We start from the raw sequence: 15,362 nt of genomic DNA, 5'->3' as shown, positions 1-15,362 counted from the left end.
ACCGAAGCCACACACGTCGCGGCCACGATCCCGACCTCCCAGCACGGTACCGCGCCTGCCCTGAGGGGATCTGGGGGCGAAGACGGACAGGCCCGCTGCCGGCTCCTGAGGAAAGCAGACCGGCCGCCTCCCGCCCCGCCGCCCCTCACAACTGGGGGGCACCCCCGGCCCTCCCGGCCCCCCGCTCTCACTTGAGGTGGTCCAAGGAGTGGATGCTGCGGGCAGCCTTCCCGTGCCCGCCGCCCACCCAGCTGCGGGAGCGGCCGAACATGGCGGCTGCGGCGGCGGCCCCTAGGGCTCCATGGCGCGGCGGGCACGGGGGGCGGGTGCCGCGGGGCCCCCGGCGCACGGCACGGCGGGCAGGGCGCACGCGCGGCCGGGGCACGCCGGGAAGCGAGGCCTCGCCCCCGGGGCCCGGCGGCGCAGCGGGGACTTCAACTCCCAGCAGGCAGCGCGGCGCGCCGAGGGCTGCCCCTTCGCCATTACGCGAGAGGGGCTTGGCGCTGGTGCTCCCTCACGGCGGGCGGGCCGCGAGGGACGGGGGAAAGCCTGCCCAGGCACCGGGTGGCACGGGAAGTGAGATGGGGCTGGAGGGGCCGGCAGTGCCGTACCCTCCGCCGAGGGCTTTTGGTCCGCACCGCCCGCCTGGGCTTACACACCGCCTGGTTCCAAGCGGGACAAGGGGAGTGGGAGCGTTAGTGGCAGCTGACTGGGGGAGATCCGCGCCAGTTGAATTCCTTAAATAGTTGAAAAAAAAATAAATCTAGTTAATAAAAGTTGGCAGTGGTGTCTTTGATCGCACTTTGATACCGGCAGAGCCCTGCTGACGAACGGCAGCGCCTCGCTCCGCGCCGCTGAGGGACGGGGGCGGCGAGGGCGCCCCTCGGCCCCCGGGAGCGGCAGCGCCGGGGCCGGGCCGTGTCGGCGGGCAGGGACTCGGCCCCGCGCACGGGAGCGCGCCCCGCCGTGCCGAGCCGTGCCGAGCCGTGCCGAGCCGTGCCGAGCCGTGCCGAGCCGTGCCGAGCCGTGCCGCCAAGCGGGAGGGCGGGCGGGCGGCGGGACTGCGGCAGCGGGGCCGGGGCTGCCCCTGGAGCGCCTCCTGCCAGCGGCGGGGCTGCGGCACCGCGCTCAAGCCGGGTTCGCCGGACTCGGCCTCTCTGCGGGGTCCGCACCGGGCTCCGGCCCCGGCGTTTCGCCCCCTTCGTCCCCCGGCCCCCCCCGGCGAGGCTGCGGAGCGCGGCCCCCCGCAGCTGCATGCCCGCCGCCGTGTCGGCACGGCTGGATGCGCTGGAGTCCTGGGCCTTCCATGCGCTGCTGGCGCTGCCCTATATGTTCTACGTGGGCTTGTTCTTCGTCAACGTGCTGATCCTGTACTATGCCTTCCTGATGGAGTACATCGTCCTCAACGTGGGCATCGTCTTCCTGCCCGAGGACGTGGACCAGGCTCTGCTGGACCTGGGGGTGCTCTCCGAGCCGGGCTCCGTGCTCTACGAGACGGACGGCGAGCTGGATGTCTTTGACGGCTACCTGGAGTGACGCCCCGGGGCGGCTGCGGAGCGGGCTTCCCGGGATGCCCCCGCTCCACCCGAGCGGCCTCTGCCCTTCGGGACGCCGCCGGGGAGCCGGCAGCAAACGCAGGGCTCGCAGGGCAAGTAAGTCACTGCCGCCGGCTCCTCTCGGCAGCCGGGCTCCCGGGGCCGGGCCGGGCACAGGGAACAGCCCCGCCGCCCTGCCGGGTGCGCGGAGCGGGGGGGGCCCGGGGCTGCTCGTCCCCGGGGGCTGCTGCTCGTCGCCGGGGCTCTTGCTGCCCGTGTGGTGTTTGCAGCCGGGCAACAACTTCGCTAATCGGGTCTTAGAGCAGCGCCGAATGGAAGTGATAACGCGGGGCAGTATTTACCCATACAGCGGAGGTCGCACACTGCTCATAAACACATTTTAAATAGCCGCCCTTTAATAACTGCACTTAGATAACAAGAAACCACCCAGCTGACCGTTCTTACGTTTATCGCAGCCCCAGGGGTTGCTTGATCAATTTGTTCTGTACTTCTGAGCGATGCTGGAAGCCTGGGAACGTTGTAAGGATTTTGGCGTTTTAAACCACTGAAATGCAGTTGGGAAGAGAACCAGTATTTCCAGCTGGGACACTCTGTGCCAAGTGTATGTTAATGAAAACATTCACAGTTTAAATAAAAATGTGTTAGCAAATCTGCCAGTATAATTTCTTAGCAAAATATTGGCTGTAAGTTTGAAAATCGGTTTAGGATACCTCTTTAACTTTCTGTTTGAAAATAGGGAAATAGGAAATTCTGTTCTAAGGTTGCAGACATAACCTTGGTGAACATATACAAATACCATCTGACATCAAGCTATTTTTATCAGTCTTCCAATTTAAAAACAAAACAAAACCACTTCTGTAATACTGTCCATCACACAGGTTAAAACTATCTTCCTAAATATTTCTGTTAAGATTCCATATAAAGCAACAGTAGCAGTTTTTGGTCAATAGTTTAGAACATATAAAATGGAAATTGGTGGTGTTGGATTAATATTGATTGCACAAACACAGCTGAGCAAAGCTTGGTCAAAGGCAAGTGGGAGCATGAGAAACGTGTGTGTGTGTGTGGCTTGGGGGGAACAGATCTGTGCTGCTACTGAAGAAATACAAATTTACAAATAAAAGTCTATGTACGCACATTTGGTGGTCCATCCCGGACTACTGGGTTAGAATAATTTTTGGCAGCCCCGAAGATCTGTAGCAGAACTGAACTCCCTGCACAACACTGTTGGCTACTTCTTGTGGCTGTCTCCTCCTCTCCCTTTTCAGTTGGGCATATAACATACAGGCTCAGAACACAGACAACGCAAATCAAAAGTCTTCCTAAGTATCCTTCAAACCAGTATCTCCTGTCTTCCAGGAAAGAAATTCATAATAATGGAAATTTAAGCAAAATCTTTGGTGCAAAAAGTCCTTACCCTTTGCTCCCCAAAAATACGTCTTCCCAAACCCCAGATCTTAAAACTCCAACGTAATCTAATTAAAAATATTAAAAATTAATTAAAAATACTAACAATTAGTAAGGGACTAAGGGATCACTTTTATGCTGACTAGGATTTGTTATGATGAGCTGCATACAGTTTACAGGAAGACCTAAGGGAACAACACAGATAAAAGCTTACTCAGTGAATTTTTCCTGCTACATAGTTCAGTAGAGCACAGGATCTGAGCACAATTCTGTTCAATGCATGTATACGGGCATCTTAAAATTTGCCTTCATATTAATAGGAAAGAAGCTCTGCAAAGTACTCGATATTCTCATTGTAAAACAATGTCACCTCCATATGTGGAAATGCAAATGTCTTCACAGAGCTCAGAAGTAAACCTTAGCCCATGCCCCATCTTGAGCTGATGGAGCACTGCACAAGGACTAACTGCAGCCTTGACCTTTGGTTTGGAAGTTGGCATGTTAGATTGTTGTTTCCATTGAGAATCAAATCACAAATCTTTTAAGTTAGATCAATTATTAGAGAGCAAAAAACATGCTATTGCTGCACTTCATCTATTTATATATTTAATTATATATTCAGCAACCAGGCCACAAATTACATAATTATTTAGCCACAAGGCAAAGACTCAGCACATCACCATGGAAAGGAATTTGTGTTAATATCCTGGTTACAGGGTTTGTCACAGCTCTGCGGCATTTGTCACCACCAGTTCCCCATGTTAAGCCATGGGCTTAGGGAGGCTTGCCCTGTTTGCTTCAACCCAGAAGTGCTGAGGATTCATCAGACACTGCAGGAAGAGTGGGTCTCAGTTTTATCAGCAGAGATGAAAAATATATAGGCATCACTCATTGCATAAAGTGTAAGAGGAGTGTTCTTCATGTGACTCACCAGTGATTATCGAGAACAACTAAAAAGCTATGATTAGCCCTAGCTGAAACCTTGCAAGTGTGCTCCTTGCTTTTAGAAAGTGCTGCCTTCCACCCAGGAGGTGAGTGGCGTGCACGAACAGAGAGACAAAGGGAGGAAACCCCAAGAGGCAATTCTGCACAGTGTGGAAAGGCTTATTTAGATTTAAAAGAGCACGTGGATCAGAAAAGCTCTGCTCTCTTGCATTGAAAACCTCAGCAGAATAAACCCAAAAGGAGCAAAATTCTGTTCACGTTCTAAGCATAATTGGTGGCAGAGGTTGAAGATAGACAACTAAGCAGCTCGAAGAAGCTTCCTATCCTATTCAAATGGAGAATTCTATCTGTGTAAGCTCAGCAGAATTGAGCTTACTCATGTCATCTCCTGTTTTAGCTTGAGTGTGCCAGATTCTTCATTATATTTGAAGTCTCCTGGAATAAGGTTGTATGACTGTTCTCTTTGTACTGTTTTAAAATCAGATGTGACTCATCACAAAGTACTCTAATCAGAAAGAAAATGAGCAAGAATAATCAATAATGAAAACCAAATAGGAAATACTGGATTTATCAAGGTGAATTATGATGTATGCCTTTGGTGAGCAGAATCCAGCACTCAAAAGCTTGTGACTCAGCACTTCTGCTCTTTGCCAGCATGTAAATCCTGAACCAGTCAAAGAAATAGCTGTACTCACTAGCTGATCAAATAGTGCCAATTGGAAACAAAGGCTCAGCAGCTGTAAGAGGCAGTACGGCCCAGCAGAGAGGTAAAGAAGCATGCTGGACTCCTTCCTGGGTCTCCACTGGTGGCTTCTGTGAGCTTAACACACTTGTGCCTCTGTTCCATTTCTAAAACAGAATGCCACATAAAGGAACAGATCAGAAGAACATTATCACTGGCAGTGCTAAGACACACATAAATGCATTAGAACCCACCTCCTGATTTGGAATTGTAAAAATAATGAGCAGTGATTTTTTTTTTCCGTTTACTTTTTCAGTATGTTCTTCCCTTATTTGTAGAAATCTTCTTGTGGAAAAAAAAAAAAGTGACTCATTGACTTCATGATACACGCAATTTGTCCATTTTGTTATCAGTTATAGTAATGACAGGTTTAAGAGCAATAACTGGAATTTTTAGAACTGTATGTTTTAAACTCTTAGGCATTACTATAATTAACAGAAGTGGAATGCTCAAGCTTGCCTGGCAGCTCTGTTGTAAAGTCTATTGTACTCCAGCTATTCTTAACAGGAGTTCCATCCTAGATGGAAGGAAGACAAAATCATGGTTAACTAATGAACTAGCCATTCAACCTCGTTAACCACAGCCAGGCACAGTCCTAAGTGATTTTCTATCAAATGCCTTTAGTTATATAATGCAAGAGAGCAGACAGATTTTTTTGTAAAGTTTTCCAACAGCTACTGTTAATAACATGAATTAAAATAAGGCACAGAAAAATAAGAGGCGTTTAGCTTCAGATAGAAATACTTAAGGTCTGAGTATTTAATTTGTTAAAACCCCCAGCCACAGGTGATTTTAAAGAATTTTTTAAAATCTCATTTCTTTAGTTCTTCACTACAAAATGAAGTTTAATCAGCTTGCTTTAATAGCAGCTGATAATATCCAGTTACTAGTTTTAAGCTGTCAAAGGAATTAAAAAATGAATTCAATATAGTTCTTTGTGTTTGTTTCCTCCAGAGAACCAGCAAAATGCTATTAGTCAGATGGCAACTAGCAATCCTAAAACAGAAGAATAATTTGTTTAGAGAAGTTTAGGATGTATACTTGGCCATTCCAACTCTTTGTCTTTCTTCCCTCATAATGATTCTAATTAATACAGAGTACAAGTGTCCCAAAGAATTAGATAGTGCACAGAAATAGCTAAGTCTTTCAATTTCTTCAGGGAAACTTTCATATTGTCTTCCTCTTTCCAGTTATGCAAGCTCAAGTGTTTTGTCTGGCCACAAACTTGGGAAAAAATATCTGAAGATTTTGAATGATACTCTCTGAGGACACAAAAATATTTCTATGTATGTCCTGTCTAGTTTTCAAGCCTGGTGTGAGATCTGATTTCAGTCATTAAGAAGAGCTAGCAACTGTATTGAAATTCTTCACAGAATCAAACTTAAAACTTTTGGAAAAGTTGTAGAGCTGAGACTTTAATGCAGGAAGATCAATATCTTCTTCGGGTGTATGAAACTATTGAGGAAAATCTGGCACAAATTTGGTTATTTAATTTACAAACCACACTCTCTTTGTGTAGAGTAGTGTGTAGATCTTCTGTAAGAGTTCTTTGTTGTAAGAGGTGAACGTTCTGTCAAGAATCCCAGAAGTATCAGTAGAAACTTCACCATCTGCTGGATATTAGGGGATTAAGAACCTGCCCTTTCGAGGCTTGGTAGAAGGGTTTTGAGTGGAGTGGGACCAGTGGAAATGGGGAGGAACAATTCAGCTGCAACCAGTGGCTGGGAGAAGTCCCACTGCTCAGACTCTTCTTTTGCTGTGGACCAACCAATTCACTCTTAGCGCTGGAGATGGGCATTGAGAAGCATCAGTTTTGTCACCTGCTATGGGGAAGGCACTGATGAACTTCCCTACAGCCTGGGAAGGGTATCTCTTCCCTATTGCTAAACAGCATTTTTCTCCTTTGGCACAGCACATGGAGAAGAGGGTTGTGGTTGCTCATGTTCTGTTCAGCAGGCAGAGAACCTCATTCTTCTGGGAGAGTTGTACGCTCCATCCAACTGTGATAAAACGGGCAGAGACTAATGGGACCCATATATGGAAAGTACAGATATAATGGAAAATAATCATATGCACAAACGATTTATCGCTGTGTAAAGCTCTAGTAAGTGACCTAAGACTATTTACTCTTTGAAGTAAGACTGCTCTTTGAAGGGCCAGAAGAAAAGAGCCAAGGCTTGCTAAGGCAGTATAGCCTGAATAGGCGGTGGTATCGTAAACACGCTCTTTTGGAAAGTCAGGAAATAGATGGCAGACAATGTCAGGATGCAGAACAGAGTCACTGCGTTTCCTTTGGTCCAGCCCAAATGGTGAACAATAACTTCAGAGATGGAATTGGCGAAAATACCATGACTGAGTTTCTTCTTTTAATGCTGGAGTTGTGCTCTAACAGCTGCATTATTAAATGCTTACAAGTGTTTTTAAGCTGTTGGATCTGAAATTTGAAAAAAAGATTTGCTAACCTTTTCATTTTCCATTTTTGGGGAAATTTTGGAAATTTTCTGGTAAGAAGTAGGTTCACATGAAATTTGAAGGACAGGCTTCTAATTGGATGAATAGAAAGGCAAAATTGAATATCCTGGTCAATCGTATCATTCACACACCATTTAATATCTGCCACTACAAATTACTGTCTGGGACTAGCAGCCCTACGGCATTATTTGAAACTTCAGTTAGCTTTATGCTTTGCTTTGGAAGCCCAATACATTTTGCTGTGCTATTTTTAAGTCAGCCTAGGTTTCGATCCACAATGCAGAACACTAACAATGTCTGAACTACCTGCTGGTTTTAGTTCAGTTTGGAAAGTGATCAGATAAACTTCAAGTGAGTAACCCATTAGAACAGCTGTTTCCCCTTAGTTTAAGAAATATGGACAATAAATAAGGATATTGAGAATATATGATTACTGTTATCAGGGTGCTGCAGCTGATAAACATTTGATAAAAGGACCTCATAGACACAGAAGTGGTTTTTGATCCTGTCTTGGTATCTACTAGGTGGCAAATAGGAACATAGGAAATGCTGTGATGAGTCAGACCAAAATCACCCGGCCTCGTGTTCTGGCTCTGACACTAGCAGGAGATGCCATTTGAGACCACACATAAATATGACCAAAATCTGCAGCCTGTTCCCTTTGTACTTTTCATACTCCACATTGGAAGAAACAGGGATGTTAGAGGGCACACTGCTGCCCAGTCCTTTAGCAACTGTTTTCCAATTCCTTCTCTCTACCTCTTAAGACTGAGATGAGCTGCTCCCTCCCTTCCCTCAATCTTTTCAGATGTTCTTCTGTTTACCTTCTTTGCTCAACGTCTTGAAACACAGGGACCAAAAGCGCACATAGTGCTCCTGATGTAGGCACACAAGGGCTTTATATGGCTCTTGTTGTGTTGTTCTCAGTACCCTTCATGATGATGCCCAAAGTTTTTTAGCAGTGGCTTTTTTAGGTGCCACTGCTGAGATAGGGACTTCAGGGTCTTGTCAGTAGTGATGATTAGTTGTAATTGCCAGCTCCAACTTCTGCATCATGTAGGCAGGTGCAAAATATTTGTCTGTAATTGCATTATATTACAGTTAAGTAAAGTCACCTGCAGCCTTTTGTCCACTCGATGTCATGAGGTCCTTCTGGGGTTCTTTGCTATCAGCATCTGAACATCTGAAAGAGCTTATTTTCTGCAGTTGTGGAGGTTTCTCTGTTCATTGTCTTCTCTGGCCCACTAATGGTGTTGTTGAACAAAAACTGTTCTCTGGCATACCCTGCTACTGACTTCTTTCCTATCAAGCTCTGTTCTTTACTTCCAATCGTTTCATATGCTTTCAATCCATAAAAGAACCTTTCTCCCAATACTGTGTCAACCTGTTTGCTTTACAGCTTTCTGTAATTAATTTGTTAATGGCACCATGTTCCTCAGTCTCTCCATGCTCATCCAGAACATGTGACAATTGCATTTCATTCTTCATTCAGACTCCTCACAGAGTCTGCTTTGTCTTCTGCACCTGAACTCATGACAATCTTTCTGCCTCAGGACCCGTGTGCCAGAGAACTGGGTTGGCAGGGCAAAATGATCTGCTGAGCCACCACGCCAAGCACAGAAAGTGACCGGGAGAGAGGCTGTGTTTTGCCCTGCAGCCCAGTGAGAGCCTATTCAGAGAGCTCCATGATCTGTGAATAGATCATGGTCTGCTCTGTGATGTAAAGCAGATGTTAGAAGGCCCATTAAGATCCCCAGCTACAGCTTTGTACCACAAACTCTCACTTTACAACCAGACAAGCATCTTTACTGTGTAGGGTCCCCTGCCTTTACATGCTGTGCAGGAGGCCTATAAGATCTGTAATAGGGGAAGGAGGGAAGAGCTGTCCTTCCAGAGACTTGTTCTGCAGAGCACAGATCTCCTGAACTGCTGGCAGCCAGGGACCTGCTCTCGGTTTCCTGTACCTCCAAAACTCTTCTTCAACAAAGACTCATCCCCAGACAACCATCCCCACTCCGAGCTGCACCATCCTGCTCTGTGTTAAAGTCACCTGTAAGATCACGGGACCAAATGGGTCCTGTCACCACTGCCCAGCACATCCACAGCTCTGGTTTGGCTTGAAGAAGGCTTTTTCAGGTTCTGGTGATAGTAAAAATCACCTCTTAATACCTGTCAGATACTTTGAACCAGTCAAGGTAAATCAGGTCCACTGCGATAAAGCAAAACAGTAGCAATTTTTCTTGTCAGTTAGTCCAAGAAGTTACCCCAACATGTTACTTAACTCTATAAATTACTTACTGGTGGATCCAAAACGCTTTGAACAAAGTGACGCTAGAGAAAGAAAAAGAGAAAGCGACCAAAATCAGAGGCTGCGTCAAATGTAAGCAGCACGTGATTAAAACAATTATACCATCTAAGGAACAGCATCATTAAGAAGATATAGCCAATTCAAAAATCAGTTTTTAGTAAGAGATATGTAAAGTGATATCAAACCTAGCATAAAATAGTCTACCCCTTGCATGTCAAGGCTGGTTGCTCTCCTAGGAGCAGCCCTTACTAATTGACCTGATGGACTGTGGTTGACTGCTTGTTCTCATACCCCTCACACCAATAGCTTCACACCTCCATTAAAATTACGCTAAGGACTGATGTGCTCTTTAACAGGAACTGTTACACTGATTTCACTGAAATGTTAGTCAGGCCCTTACTTCTCAAAGAATTATTATCCATGGTCATGAAAGATTTGGATTTTTTTTATTATTATTATTTTTTAAAGAAACAAACAGCACGGTGCTGTATCTAACATACACAGTGACTTTTCTGTTCAGTTCAGGTCTAGAGGGTTACTCTGTATTTGTTATGTGTTCTTTTTTAAACAGATTCATTAAACACCTGAAATGGATTATGACCAGGTTAATGGATCAAGTTATGGAAAGAAACTATACTCTGAAATGTAGGATGAAAAGAAGGACAAGGGGACAACAAGAAGAGTTGTTATCAGACCTTGTCAGCCGTGACTTTTTCCCCATGGTCATTGCGTCATGAGTGTGCACTACCTGCAGTGATTCACATACAGTACTGGGCGTCCATAGGAAATTCTGGGATGGACTGTGTGAACAAATAATATAAGCTATGTTCTCTTACAACAGAAAATCAAGATGTTACTCAGATTTGATAAACTTTTGAATAAATACCGTGTCATCCAAATGGACACACTCTACATACTGCTTAAGCAAGTTTTGCAATCGCACATTGAAAACTAGACCAGCCAGTAGTTCCATATCGGTGCTCTCTCAGGGGAATATATCCAGGAGTGCTTCAAGGAGGTTCTGTTCAGGGTAGTATTATGGCAAGAACTGTGCTAGCAAGATATTTTATTTTAATCATGAGCTTTGAAATAGATCAGAGACTGAATTTTATATGTCAGATTGTCTAACCAGATACTTTGCAGATTGTTTAAGCTCATGTTCCTATGTACAGATGTGAAAGCAATACAATAAAGCCTGACCTTTTCCATGAAAAAGAAAGCAGTCATTTGTTGGAGTTGTTCTTTTTCCCTTTGAACGGAAAGTAATTTAAATATGCTTTCCAGGAAATTGCAGTTTTCGTACAGGTGCTTGGAAGTAGTTCCATGTTACTGAGATGGCCAGCATACAGGCAATCCGGCTACATGAAAAATTACTTGAAAAATCAGACCTGAAATGAAACACCAGGAACCGTGCAGTGTTGGGGGAAAACAAACAAACAAACAAGCAAGCAACAAACACGTTATTGAGGGCAGCTATTGTACTGTTTTTATCTTACTGGTATATTTTAGAAGTCTGGTTTTCATAACAGTGCAGTTGCTAAGCCAAGCTGATGTATGAAGAACATTTGATGCTTGAACATCATGAATGCTTGAATGGCATTTCTGAACTCCTAGCGCAGTAGAAATTCGTGCACAGTCCCCCAAACACAATTTTCAGCTGCTCCTGCAAGAGGTGAAGCACTGCCATGAAATTACATAGCTTTCTCCAAAATAGGTTATTAGAAACACTTTGGGAGCCTAAAGCAAACAAGTGCTTTGTTCTAGGCATTCCCTGGCTTGTAATTCATGGGTGAAGTCACTTAGGACACAATATTCTGACACGTAAGAACACATTTAGGGATCTAAATTGCCATGTGGGCACCTATATAAAGAATAGCCAAGTTTAAAGACTTGTAAAGTTTGTGTACACGTGCCCATGTGGTACTAGCACAAGGAATACTGCATTTTGCTACTGAAGGCAGCATGCCTGCCGTCTATATAGTTAGGACTTTATACTGTTCAGAGACATCTTACACCAAGTATTTCAGATCACACGTGTGCCATCTCAAGAACATGGTTGAGTTTTTCATTATGCTCACTGTGGTATCTACTGCTCAGTAATCATTCCCTGCACTGGGTTTACACCACATGATGCACAGATTAAGGAACACAAATTCCACCAGGTAAGTTACTTCAGAGGTTCTGAATCAAAAATCAAGACTTCTGATTTCTCAGAACAGCTGAGCTTTAGACATTTTAGCGATGGGGAGAAAGTACTTCGACTGAAAGTAGATCTGACTACCATCGTAACATAAGGTTTATATTTTAGTAAGGCTTCACATATAACAAAAAGAATATGGGCATAAAGAGACAAGATAAGCATTCTTCTCATCCTAAAAGGAGGTTTTAGAACACAGATTTGATCAGAGTAGCTTTTTTAGGGTAGCCAGTGAATTCAGTCTTCTACACACAAGGCACTCAATTGATAAAAGCATTTTCCATGAGTTTTGTGCCACAAGAGTATCCATCCAGACTTTGAACCTTGATTAATTTAAAAACTTGTAACTGCCAAAAGCCTGAAACAATGAAAACAACTTTTTTTGCTGTTATTAGCAGGCAGCTTCAGTCAGCATTTTTATATCTTCTAGTTTGGACGCACAGCCTGCCAGCTGGTGATGCAAGATCCCATTGCCTGTTAGGAAAGCATTATTTCTCCATTTCAGACCACTGAACTGGTAAGTGCCAGCAGGACCAAGCTGACTCCATTGCATACTCCTTTCCTTTAACAGAGAACGCAGGAGCACTTCACGTGTTACTATGTTCAGAAGCCAGCAATGTTTTCCCAGTGTTTCAGAGAGAAAAATCAAAATAATTTTCAATAACTACTGCAAGCTACTGTAAAAAGAAATACTTTTATTAATACTTTTTAAAAGTCATATAAAAACAACCAAAACACTGCATCAGAATTTACAATATGTACACTATAAGCACGCATCTCCCACTAAGAGAACAGCAGAATACTCAACACCATTTTAGCAGTCCAGACAGTCTTGTAATATTCAGCTGCCTATGTAATGTTAGCGTATTCTTAGATCCAGTCACAGTGAAGCCTAGATGCAGAGTATATCCCTACAGGTGCATTTGTCATTCAAAGCTTAGCTAGAGGAAGCTGAGACAAGGGCTCACCATAGCTCTGCATGACTGGAGTGTCATAGGCTGATGGGAGTGTCACACTGAATTTAGTTCAAACTACTTCCCATTCAAGCAGCTTTAAAGAGGGGGAATATGAATGAGATTTTTCCACAGCTCTGGCTAGAATTTGAAGACCCAAGCAAGTAGTGAAGAAGAATGCCATTTCCTAGTTACAATCACATTCTCCATAGTGTTTTTTACCTTGCTGTCTTGTACTATTGCTTCCACGTACTAGGTCTGGTTCCTGGCTGTTCAGATCGGCAGAAATCATTTGTAGTTTTGAACTGTTTAAATTGGGGATTGTTTTTGAACCACATCATAGCATTTGGAGTTGAGAGATTTTCATTTGCAAAGGTCTTTGGTCAGCATTGTCAGTGCTTCCTAGCAAAAGAAACTTCAAGGATGTTGTTGAGCTAACGGTGAGCTAGCAAAATGAAGTACAGAAGCCTCCCTTCCTTATCTGTAGCATATTGAATACTTCTAGCTTTTACCATCCAACTGTTTTCCTGTCTCCAGATTGCATCTGGACATGGAACCAGAGTGAAAGTCCTGGTAAGTGCCTCTGCACAATTATAAATTCTCTTCATGCTCACAGAGCAGAAGTACAAGAAAAGAAGGAAGGAAAAAAAAAAAGAGGAACCAATTGTTTTGCTATTGCAGTCAGCAGGGCTGGTGTACAGTCCACATAACACTGATGCCTGCAGAATGGATGCATTAGCACTTTGAAATATGCTACTTCCTATCATTGCCTAATTCTTCAAACTCTGTAAAAGCAGGCCACAAAAACAACACTAAGTAGTGATATCTCTTTCAAGTATAAAATAGATGCATGTACATTTATTTGCCACCTGTAGGTGAGAGACTAAATCTCAGTTGATGTATATGAATGAGAAAAGTTCGTTTCAGAAGTTCAACTTTTGTTTTCAGTTCCTCAAAGTTTCATGCATATATACTTTAGTTGACATACTATACAACATAGAATCTCTTCTCTTAATAGCTCACACTAAGTGAAATTCTTTCACACACTCCTTAAAATTTAAAAAAAGTTTTTAAAGTTCTCATTTGTGACAGAGTAAAAAACTGAGGATTTTTGTGCAGAGCTGAAGCTATTTATATATATTTGGATTTCTGCTATATCATCAAAAAATCCCTGATACTTTTCCAGTTTTAATTCATTTCTCTTCTTTTTTTCCCTAATCTTTTTGAAGAAATCTGTAACAATGCAGTTATTTGATTAAAAATACCTTTCTTAAGACTGCATCGCAATTAGCATCAAGAAATGAGCCACTTCTAGATTTGCAACGATAATATTACAATTTCAGACTGGTCATTCTTACTTATGCTTCAGACCCTAATACTTCAATTTAATCCAGATTTGCAGGTGAAAACTGTAACATTGAGCTTTGGTAGCCTGAAATCAAAGAGAACTTAATTGCAGTTATGAAATATGCAGTTATTACACCATGAAACAATTAGATTTGATCTGTTGTTACTTCAGATGTTGCACATACAGCAGCTTGCAGTGTACACTTCAATGAAGCGATGATGGAATTTAATACTACCAATAAGCTGGTGACTCCTGTTCACCTTTAATGGTGAGCAATATCCAGATGTCCTTTTCTTCTGTGAAACCTGATGTTACTTAACTGTTCAACACTTCAATGGAAGCACAACCGAGTTTTTAAAAAGCATATAAAATGACCTTTTAAAAACTTGAATTCCATCATTCACTCACTTCAAGCATCACCCAGAAGCTTAAATGGGACACTTTTCATTTTGCCACTATTATGAAAATCAGCATTTAATTCCTGATTCATAAAGCAGCAAGAAGATGGGAAAACACAGAGGAGACCTTCCCTTCTTCTTTTTGTTACCTGTGAAACAATGAGAACAGAATATCAGATGTAGGCACATCAGCTTAATCACCATTAAAATCACCAAAATCACATGTATATGATGTGCCCTGAAAAAACATGGCAGTGGCTGGTAGATGCTGGATGTTTCCAGCTGGAAGACAGGATCCACACTCCCTGCTGCTACCAATCCTCAGTGCTAATGAAGACAAAGGTTTCCTCACATGCTCGGATACTACACTAATGTGGCAACCTGTGCCACAGAAATGCATTGCAGATATGAGAGAATAGTTGCAGAGGAAGGTGTGAAGGATTAGAGAAAACTGCATTTACGAGGCTTCCCAGCATTGTTGTTAACCCTAATGTCTTCTCTCCTAAGTAGGTATGATTATTCAACATGACAGAGTTAGTACTTCAGTGTGCTGTCAGCTATTAAGAATCACTACAGCTTTTTCCTGCTGCCATGTAAAGCTGGTCTGTGATGCTGGTATGGTATCTAACTCTTCCAAAACCTGTAGCCTGATCAGAGCTACAAAAACAGCTAAACCTACATATGGTGATCAGTGCACTGAGAGCAAGAGTCATGCAAAACTTTGGCTCCCTGCATAGCTTCGGGAGCCATTGGCAACTTCAGCCTTTACCAGGACCATTCAAAACCATAGCTCAAGCAGCCTGGGAATCATTCTGCAATCTGTTTTTGGCCATTTGAAAGAAAGCCAGAAGGCCTCTGGTGTCTGACTTGCCTTCTTACTCCTTACATAGATCATTTCACTGATGTATCCTGAATAATTTTTTTTCAGGAACAAGAGGAAGCACATGGCAGAAAGCTGGGAGGCAAAATCCTGTACTTAATTTACACGTAAAATCCTGTACTTAATTTCCCCTAACTGCCTCTGCAGCTCCATCAG

At 43.7% G+C, this 15,362-nt stretch overlaps 3 protein-coding genes across 12 annotated transcripts in view; 1 reads left to right on the top strand and 2 right to left on the bottom strand.

Moving 5' to 3' along the window:
• Positions 1-357, bottom strand: part of CLEC16A (C-type lectin domain containing 16A) — an 85,101-nt gene extending 84,744 nt beyond the window's left edge. For 5 of the 8 annotated variants that reach the window (XR_010825182.1, XR_010825183.1, XM_048053744.2 and 2 more), the window contains exon 1: positions 192-356. Coding sequence is in view for 5 of the 8 variants with exons in the window: in XM_048053744.2 (XP_047909701.1) it covers positions 192-271 (80 nt within the window). In the remaining 3 variants the exon portion in view is untranslated. Of the gene's footprint in view, positions 1-191 lie in introns of all 8 variants that reach the window. The other 3 variants (XR_010825181.1, XM_066977968.1, XM_048053750.2) reach the window with 2 other exon arrangements.
• A 630-nt stretch (positions 358-987) lies between these two features.
• DEXI (Dexi homolog) lies at positions 988-10,652 on the top strand. Its single transcript, XM_013189459.3, has 2 exons — positions 988-1,652; positions 10,002-10,652. The coding sequence occupies exon 1, from the start codon at positions 1,255-1,257 to the stop codon at positions 1,534-1,536; it is 282 nt and encodes a 93-aa protein (XP_013044913.2). The 5' UTR covers positions 988-1,254; the 3' UTR covers positions 1,537-1,652; positions 10,002-10,652.
• Positions 10,653-12,305: 1,653 nt separating this feature from the next.
• Positions 12,306-15,362, bottom strand: part of CIITA (class II major histocompatibility complex transactivator) — a 33,887-nt gene continuing 30,830 nt past the window's right edge. For all 3 annotated transcript variants that reach the window (XM_013189456.3, XM_048053762.2, XM_048053761.2), the window contains one exon: positions 12,306-14,475. The gene's annotated coding sequence lies outside the window, so the exon portion shown is untranslated. The remainder of the gene's footprint in view (positions 14,476-15,362) is intronic.

Source organism: Anser cygnoides, chromosome 15, assembly GCF_040182565.1.
Source record: "Anser cygnoides isolate HZ-2024a breed goose chromosome 15, Taihu_goose_T2T_genome, whole genome shotgun sequence".
Lineage (NCBI taxonomy): Eukaryota > Metazoa > Chordata > Aves > Anseriformes > Anatidae > Anser > Anser cygnoides.
The sequence above is the reverse complement of the archived record's forward strand: the minus strand, read 5'-3'. Positions and strand labels throughout refer to the sequence as shown.

Coding starts and splice junctions, on each gene's coding strand:
- DEXI (XM_013189459.3), top strand. CDS start 1,255: ATGCCCGCCGCCGTGTCGGCACGGCTGGATGCGCTGGAGTCCTGGGCC.